At 61.4% G+C, this 9,261-nt stretch overlaps 1 protein-coding gene across 1 annotated transcript in view; it reads left to right on the forward strand.

Annotated features, from left to right (window-relative positions):
* Positions 1 to 8,559: 8,559 nt before the first annotated feature.
* Positions 8,560 to 9,261, forward strand: part of HES5 (hes family bHLH transcription factor 5) — a 3,119-nt gene continuing 2,417 nt past the window's right edge. The window contains exons 1-3 of the mRNA XM_017882425.1: positions 8,560 to 8,716; positions 8,815 to 8,980; positions 9,075 to 9,258. Coding sequence (XP_017737914.1) covers positions 8,663 to 8,716; positions 8,815 to 8,980; positions 9,075 to 9,258 — 404 coding nt within the window. The 5' untranslated portion in view covers positions 8,560 to 8,662. The remainder of the gene's footprint in view (positions 8,717 to 8,814; positions 8,981 to 9,074; positions 9,259 to 9,261) is intronic.

A 9,261-nucleotide genomic window follows, 5' to 3' on the forward strand; every position in this document is an offset into this window, starting at 1 on the left:
AAGGACATTAGACCCCCCTTCCCCAATCACCCCTTGGGCCTGGATTCTACCCTGGGGCTTGAGCATCCCAAGCGGGTTACAGAGTCTGCCTCAAGTAACACCTCTCGACACCACCCAGGGGTGTCACAGCCGGTGGGGGAGACCCAACTGAGAAGCCAGGCTGTGGTGGGACAGGGCTGGCAGCATCTGCAGCCTGACCTCCACCCCAGGAGAAGGCGCTGGCCCCTGCCCACCTTTCCTTGGGCCTCGGCTTCCCCACTGGACTCTGCACGCCCTGACCCCCCTCCTGGGTCTGAGCGGCACACAGCAGCACCTCCTGTGGGAAGCCAGTGTCACCCTGGGGAGGAGTGGCTGATCCTAAGCACTGAGGGCCGCACCCTGAGCTCTGTCCCTTCTTGGTTCTGCCGCCAACTGACTGGCAGCATGCCCCTCGCCAAGACCCGCCCCCGGGTGTGGTGGGGGGAGCATGACCGTGAGATGTGGGCAAGTTACTTTGCCCCTCACCACCTCTGTCCCTCACCTGCAGATAGGGATGCACTTACCTGCCTCGGAGGGCTGCCAGGGCCCTGGCTGAGCACTGTTCCTGCTGGGCAGGGCAGGGTGGGGGCACTCCTGTCAGAGTTTTTCCCCACAGTCACCCCAGGGCCCAGGGCTCACGTGGCACAGAGCAGTGCTCGGCCAATGCGGGCACTCTGGGAGTGAGGGCAGTGGGGCAGGGTGGGGACGGGTGGCCCAGCTGAGGACATCTGAGCAGGCGTGAGCATTCCTGGGCACATGCACACAGATGCATGCATAGACACACATGGGCACACACGCACACCCACACCGGTACACACAGACACATGGGCACACACACACACAAGTACACAAGTGCACACACTGGTACACAGACACACACACTTGTACAGACACATGGGCACACACACACGTACACAAGGACACACGTTGGTACACAAACACATGGGCGCACACACACTGGGACACACAGGCACATGCACACACACATGTACACACAGACATGGGCACAAACACCCACAGGGACGCAACACATGAACACAAGTGCACACACACACTGGTACACACATACAGGCACACACAGACATACACATGCACAGGTGCACTCACACAGGTGTATACACAGGAGCCTCCTGGGACGGGCGCGGTGGCTCACACCTGTAATCCCAGCATTTTGGGAGGCTTAGGCGGGTGGATCACCTAGGGTCAGGAGTTCAAGACCAGCCTGGCCAACATGATGAAACCCTGTCTCTACTAAAAGTACAAAATTAGCCGAGTGTGGTGGCACATGCCTGTAATCCCAGCTACTCAGGAGGCTGAGGCAGGAGAATTGCTTGAACTCAGTAGGCAGAGCTTACAGTGAGCCCAGATCATACCACTGCACTCTAGCCTGGGCAACAAGAGTGAGACTGTCTCAAAAAAACAAACAAACAGGAGCCTCCTTCCAGACTTGGAGACGTGTGTCCTGATCACCTGGTCTCTCCTGCCCCAAGTTGGTGTCCCTGTAGTGCCTTCTGCCTGGAAGGTGCTTCCCAGAACTCCTCACCCAGAACTCCTCACCCAGAACTCCTCAACCAGAACTTGCCAACACCCTCCTCAGTTACCGTCCCCTCTGGAAGCCCCTCTTGGTCACCCACTTTCCCCTTCGTCCTCATCTCAGGGATTCTTTCTCACCCTTCTGAAGATGCAACGACTTCCTCCCAGGGACCCCTGCAGGAACCTATGCGGGTGGATGCACGTATGTGTCTGTGTGTGTGCGTGTCTCTGTGTGTCTGTGTGTTCGTGTCTGTGTGTGCGTGTCTGTGTGTGCGTGTCTGTGTGTGCGTGTGTGCGTGTCTCTGTGTGTGTCTGTGCGTGTGTCTGTGTGTGTGTGCGCATGCGCATGTCTGTGTGTGTGCGTGTCTGTGTGGATGCGTGTCTGTGTGTGCGTGTCCGTGTGTGCGTGTCTGTGTGGATGCGCGTCTGTGTGTGCGTGTCTGTGTGTGCGTGTGTGCGTGTCTGTGTGGATGCGTGTCTGTGTGTGCGTGTCTCTGTGTGTGCGTGTGTGCGTGTCTGTGTGTGTGTCTGTGTGTGTGTCTGTGTGTGTGCGTGTGCGCGTGTCTGTGTGTGTGTGTGTGTGCGTGTCTGTGTGGATGCGCGTCTGTGTGTGCGTGTCTCTGTGTGTGCGTGTGTGCGTGTCTGTGTGTGTGTCTGTGTGTGTGTCTGTGTGTGTGCGCACGCGCATGTCCGTGTGTGTGCGTGTCTGTGTGGATGCGCGTCTGTGTGTGCGTGTCTGTGTCTGTGTGTATGCGTGTCTGTGTGGATGCGCGTCTGTGTGTGCGTGTCTGTGTGTGCGTGTGTGCATGTTTATGCGTGTCTGTGTGTGCGCGTCTGTGTGTGCGTGTCTGTGTGTGCGTGTGTGCATGTCTGTGTGGATGCGCGTCTGTGTGTGCGTGTCTCTGTGTGTGCGTGTCTCTGTGTGTGCGTGTGTCTCTACGTGGGGGAGCCCTTTCAAAAACTGCACAAGTAATAAACGCTCATTCAAGAAAACACAGACATGAAAAATTAACCAAATCTATGCCCCCAAAACCGTGTTGGCTCTGCTGAGGGCATGTTGCTGCCCGATTCTGCCCCTAGTGTCAGGCGGGCTCCAGCCCAGCTGCTGTGCCTGGCTTCACCACAGGTCCACGCCGGGCCCAGTCTGCACCCCCAAGGCATCTCAACAGGTAAGAGTGTCCCCCCACCCCAGTGCAGGAGCCGAGCCTCAGTCCCTGCTCAGCGTGTGTGCCCAAGCACCTGCCGACCAAGGAAAGAGAAGCTGCCCACCGATGGGGGATGGCTGTGGGGAGGAGCTGGAACCAGCTCCATTTCTATACCCAGGTCTTTGGTCCAGTTCTTCATTTAGGAGGGGAGGGGTGCAAGGAACTGACGCCACAGGGAGGCCACTCCTGGCCTAGCAGAGGGACCAGGGCGTGGAAAGGGCCGAGGACTTCCTCTTGGCCTCATGGTGGTGCCACCACCCCCACAGAGCACCCCCAAACATGAGAGCCAAGCGGAGCCGTGCAGCCGGCAGTTCCCACACTCTGTGCTCCTGGCAGCCTTCCCTGGCGACAAAGGGCATCGCGCGTGCCTCGCTGGCCGCCTTCATGCTGCAGCCTCCCTTTGTCCGCGCGTCCGTGCAGGCCACCCGCCATCTGGAGCTCCAGCTCCCAGCGCTGATCGGATCGATGCGCTGCTCTGCCAACGCCAGAGGGTGGAGGGCTGCAGGGAGCGGGGGAGGCCACACCATCCCTCAATAATGCCCCCTCCCCGCCAGAGGGCTCCGTGCACGTGAGCGCCCCAGACTCCCTTCCCCAGCTCCACACACCCCTCCCTTCCCACCACCCCACCTCCCTCAGCTCCTCAGGAAGAAGAGGGGGCGCACCACTGCAGGTTCCCGTCTCACATCAGACCCTCACCAGTTGTGCGGTGTGAGCACCTCTCTGCGCTGCAGACTCGGTGTAAACAGAAAATAACCGGTGCTTACCTCCCGGCTTCGTAGTCAAGTCTAAACTGGCAAGCACACGTGAGGTGCATAATAAATACTCGAGTGTTGACTCCTCCTGTTAGCTGACCCAGAATACATGTGACCTTGGGCACGTCACTTAACCTCTGTGACGCTCTCGCCCCCAGCCCCCCAGCGGTAGAGTGAGCAAAGGACGTGCAGGAAGTCAGATTTCCACATTCCATACCTGCCCGGTGCTTCACAGGTAGATGCTCAGCGCCTGGGACTCTTTCTCCCTCCCCTGCTGCAGCTTCTGCCTGGAGCCTCAAAGAGAGATCTCAACCCCCTCCCAGCCACTCCTCCTCCTGTGAACAGGTGTCCTCCCTGGCCGCGGGTGGAGACTCGGAGTCACACCTGGTCCAGCTGCATCTGTTCACACCTGGGGAAACAAGCCGTGTGCCTCCTTGCAGCAGATGGACTGGCTGCTGATGGAGGGGGGTGGCCTGGCCCCAGGGCCACCGTGTGTGGATGGGCCCAGGGCAATGGCAGGCAGTGCCGGCCACCGTTCAGGCAGGGGTCCTGGATGTGGGGGAGGCCACTGTCTCTGAAATCCGGAATAGGGCCATCTCCCTGAACTCGCTTCTCAGGCAGCAGGGCGTTTTGCAGACTTCAAGTAGAGTTTCCACCCAGAGGCCCCCAAGCAAGGGCTTCAGGGGCTGGAAGAGGGAAAAGCTGGGAGCTATAGTTACCCCAACCCTCCTTCCCCAGGTCAGCCTGGCTCCTGGATCCCGCCAGCCTGCCTGCTCCCCACACCCCAAACTGGAAACCCTTGGGGACAGGAACACCAGGTTGGGGGTGCCCGGCATCACACCTAGCTCCTCTGCTGGAGGCAGGAGTATGGCCATAAGGAGGCGGGGCCTGAGAGGGATTGGGAGCTATGACTGCCTGGGTGGGGAGGGGGCAGCAGAAGGGAGTTCATGGTTCTTCTCCAAAAAAGCTCCTCCTCCTTGTTTTCTCCAATTGTGGCTATATATATATATATAACATAAAACAACCATCTTAGCCAGTTTTCAATGTAGAGTTCCGGGCCATGAAGAGTATTCGTGATGTTGTGCCACTGTCACCACCATCCACCTCCAGAAAATGTCCATCTCCCAAGCCGAACCTCTGTCCCCAGGAACGGAGGTTCTGCCTAATCCCTCCCCAGCCCCTGGCACCCACCATTCCACTTTCTGTCTGTGAATCTGACGACTCTAGGGGCCTCGTACTATGCCGTCACCTGGGATGGACCCTTTTGTGACTGCTTTATGTCACGGAGCACAGTGTCCTCAAGGTGCAGGCCTGCTGTGGCCTGCGTCACAAGCTCCTTCTCTTCTGAGGCTGAAGAACGGTCCACTATGTGGATGGATCACATTTGTCTGTTCACGGACACTGGGGCGGGGCCGCCTCTTGGGTTAGGGAACCGCGCTGCTCTGAAGACAGGGCCTAATATCTCCCTGAGGTCCTGCTTTCCATTCTCTAGTGCATGGACCTAGAAGAGGAGCTGCTGGGTCCTATGGTTGCCCTGTGCTTCATGTCTTGGAGAACTGCCAGGCTGTTTTCTAATGTCTGCGCTGTTTGACCTTCCCAGCTTCACGTTCTGCTTTGGAGCTGGGAGCAAATGCCCCTGGAGCTTCCCACCGCCCCCCAGCCCCACGGGTCCCTCCTCTCCAAGGAGCTCTTCACTTTACTGTCAGCCCTGAAGGGGAGTGGTGCTGGGCGTGTGGATTATTTAGAAACGGGGCATGGTTCTAGACGCACGCATTCTAACTTACTCATGCCCAACTTGTAGGTTTTGCCTGAAGGCCCCCAGCAAAGTGCCCTGCCTCAACAGCTGCTGAGCTGCAGAGGGGAAGAGGGAGTCCTTGTTTCGTGGGGACAGAGGTTAAGCCTGGGGAGAAGGACATTTTCTGGAGATGGACAGTGGTGATGGTGGCACAGCATCGTGAATTGAGGCAGCAAAGTGCCCTGCCTCGATGGTTGTGTGTGTGGAGGCGTGAGGAGTATTACCAACTCTAGATGTACCAACCCCACCCCAACTATCAAGCCCCTCAGACTTACTGAGCCCTCCAGGGTGGGGGGCTCAGACAGGTCCAGGCAGGACAAACTCCCTCCCTCCTCAAAGGCCGGCTAGGGAACGAACTCCCCCACCGCACACTGAACTGCTAGAGGCAGCCAAGGTGGAGGCTCCCAGCCCCCAACCCTCCACAGCGCTGCTACGTGGCAGAGCCTGCCAGCCTAGAGCAGCCTCCAGCCCTCCCTCCTCCAGCCCCCTCCGCAGCCCACCGTGGATGGTGTGAGCCGGGAGCCTAGTGAGTTTCCCACACTTTGGCCCCATTCACAGTGTTAAACGGCCCACAAAGGCCAGGCGTGTGCCTCGGAGGCCGCCAGAGCTGCCATCTGGCCCGAACTCAGGGAGGGAACCAGCCTTTCATCCGGCCAGGATTCAACACCATTCATTTCATATTTCCCACAACTGAAAATTGGATCAAAGCTGCTCCAGTCCAGGGGGAGGGAGGAGGAGGCGGGAGGCAGCAGCCCCCACACGGCCCACCCACCACCCTCACCGCCGGCAGGCCGCCGTCCTGGCCCACTGCGGGTGGGCAGGCCGTGGGGGTGAGGGGGATTGGACCACATCTCCCGGCGGCACGTGTCTCCTGTGGGCCGAAGAGCTGGTTCAGGGGAAGGGACCAGGACACAAGCCCCAGCCACCTGCCTCTCCAAAGCCTGTGGGAACAGGGCCTGGCCTGGGTGCCACCCCCATATCTGGGCACAGGCCAGGATCCTCGCTGCCAGCAGCCGGGTGGTCAAGGCACATGTGGCTCAGGTTCTGTTTCCTGCCGGCAGAGGTGGTGGCCAGGGCCTGCCTGGGCTGGAGCCACCTGCCCATGCTCCTGCATCCCCTAGCCCCTGGCTGAGCACCTCCTTGGTGTGGGCACTGGACCAGCAGGGTGTAGGTCATGGGCACACAGGTGACTACCTCATCCTGCCCTCCCCATCCCCAGTCCAACCCCAGGGAGCCCATAGCCAGGCAACGGACATGCCACAATGTCACTGCCGCCAGTATGAACCCCACTTTGGCTGCAAAATGGCTCCACTGAACACTACCAGATCCCCTGTGTAGCTAGGAGTCCACCACTCATAGCCAGTGCCAGCCGCCATCAGTGCCCAGAGCTGTGGGAGCCACGGCATGAGCGTGTGGCCTGGACACCCCCACACAGGTTTGCTCTCCTGCACCCATCAAGGGCCAGAGCGTTGTGGTGGGACCCCACCGGCTCAGAGAAGAGCCCCCAGCTCAGGGTGCAACAGTCCCAGCCCCCAGTGTCACCGCCTCCCTCTGACAGGCTGGGACATGAGTCCCCTTCAAGGGAGGTGTTGTGGGAGTCCCGAGGGGATATGACAGTGAATAGGGGTTCCCTTCCTGCCACCTCCAAAGTCACCTGATGTTTCTGCCTGGGAGCCTCCCAGCCTAACTCTTCACAATGGCGTCCAGCTGGCCTGTGGGAGGGCCACCCTGCACTGGCTTGAAGTCCTGCCTTCCCCTGCTGTCTCAGCACTGTCCTGGTTGCCCCCTGGACCATTCATCCTTGTGCTGAGGGCCTCCTGGAGCTAGGCCCACCAAGCGGGTCACTCAGAGCCGGGGGTCACTGCCAAGAGCCTCAGGGGAAGGCTCCTCATTGGACCCTGCCAGCTGGCCAGGGAACCCCACTCCTGGATTCAGACTCTGCCTAACCAGCCCTGATGCCAGCCCCAGCTCCGGGGGCTGAGGCCCTTCCGCTAGGACCTGGCAGGGTCCCAACCTGTCCCTAGGAGGCAGCCCAGGCCCCGAATCCTCTCCTAGTCTCTGCTGCAGAGCATCAGAGGAACTGTGGCCACAGGCTAGGGGGTGGGGGTCTCCCAAGGGACCCTCCCCTAAGGACCCAGGGTGGGATTCATTGCCCCAAAGTGGCTGCGGGCACTCGGCTCAGTTGGCCAGGTACCCGGGTTATTAGCTCATCCCGTGGACTGGTGGGGGGGAGGGGAGTCTAGGGCTGGCATGGCCTCTGATCCTCAAGTCTGCCACCTGGCACCCACTCCCCTCCCACTGGCAAAATGCCGGATGAAAGCAAGCCCTACAAGTGCCCTGGCTGCCAGAGGGATGAGGTGGGGCTGTGGCATGCAGGAACAGTGGCCACAGCAAGTATGTCAAGAGCCGAGGCCTCCCAAGCTGCGTGGACACCGAGGTCAGATCCCTGGCCAGATAGGGCTGGGGAGAGGCCCCTGAGGGACATCTGCCAGCTCGTGGAGCAGCCCCACTGCTGCTGTGGGTTACAGTGCTCCTGGGAGGACAGGGTGCAGGAAGCGGAAAGAGCTGCCGGGTGCTGGGCTCCACGTGGAGCACAGGCCCCAGCTTCGTGGAGCTGCCGGGAGCCCAGCCAGGAAGGCGTGAGGCCCATTTTCTAGGTCTGGAGATGTCAGGAGTCCCAGGTGACAGTCAGGGGACTTGTAACATAGGCACGTAGGGCTGATCCTAAGAGCGTAGACCCCTTTGTCCCCCTCCCCTGGAAGGGCAGCAGGTCCCAGTCAGGGAAGACGCCCATCCCCCAGGAAGCCGTGGCACTTGTTCATTCTACAGCTTTTCCCTTATCTGTGCCTGCGGCCTCTGCCAGCCAGCAGTGGGGAGCCGCTGGGGAGAGGCAGGGGACGGGAGGGGAGCTGAGGGGAGGGCGGGAGAGGGGCCTCCTTCCTGCCCCCCTCCCGCTTGGCGGCCTGGGAAAAGGCAGCATATTGAGGCGCAGGGCTGCCGGCATCAGGCCCCGGGATGCTAATGAGGGCGAGCGCGTTCCCACAGCCCGGACATTGTGCCGCGCGGCCCACCTGCTCCTTGGGGAGCGCCCATTGTGCCCGCGCCAATTCACAGGCAATTTAGCGTGCGCTAATGGGCCGGCGCCTTTGTGCGGCCCGCGCAGCCATTGGCCGCGGAGTGTGGGAACGGCGGCGCCGCCCGGGCCCCAGGCGCCAGGCCCTCGCCCGCGCCTATATAGGGCGCCGGCGCGCGGGGCCGGTGTCCGCTCCAGCCCGGGACGCGCTTGGCCCTGCCCGCGCCCGCTCGCTTCGTCTTGCCCGGCCTCCCCGCGTTGCCTCCTCGCCTGTTCCGCGCCAGGCATGGCCCCCAGCACCGTGGCCGTAGAGCTGCTAAGCCCTAAAGAGAAAAACCGAGTAAGTACCAGGCTCGCCCAGCGCGCTGTCCCTGCGGCGTCTGGCCCCCGGGTGTCTCCGCGCCGGGCCGGGCCAGCCTGACCCCCCTCCTCCCGCAGCTGCGGAAGCCAGTGGTGGAGAAGATGCGTCGCGACCGCATCAACAGCAGCATCGAGCAGCTGAAGCTGCTGCTGGAGCAGGAGTTCGCGCGGCACCAGCCCAACTCCAAGCTGGAGAAGGCCGACATCCTGGAGATGGCTGTCAGCTACCTGAAGCACAGCAAAGGTGAGCGCACTCGGCCCCCCGGGCTCCGAGTTCCCACCGCGCCCCGGCTCCCCGCGCCCCGCCGTCCGCTCACTGCCGCCGCGTCTCCCCGCAGCCTTCGTCGCCGCCGCCGGCCCCAAGAGCCTGCACCAGGACTACAGCGAAGGCTACTCGTGGTGCCTGCAGGAGGCCGTGCAGTTCCTGACGCTCCACGCCGCCAGCGACACGCAGATGAAGCTGCTGTACCACTTCCAGCGGCCCCGGCCGGCCCCCGCCGCGCCCGCCAAGGAGCCCAAGACGCC

This window comes from Rhinopithecus bieti, unplaced genomic scaffold, assembly GCF_001698545.2.
Source record: "Rhinopithecus bieti isolate Rb0 unplaced genomic scaffold, ASM169854v2 scaffold_13351, whole genome shotgun sequence".
Lineage (NCBI taxonomy): Eukaryota > Metazoa > Chordata > Mammalia > Primates > Cercopithecidae > Rhinopithecus > Rhinopithecus bieti.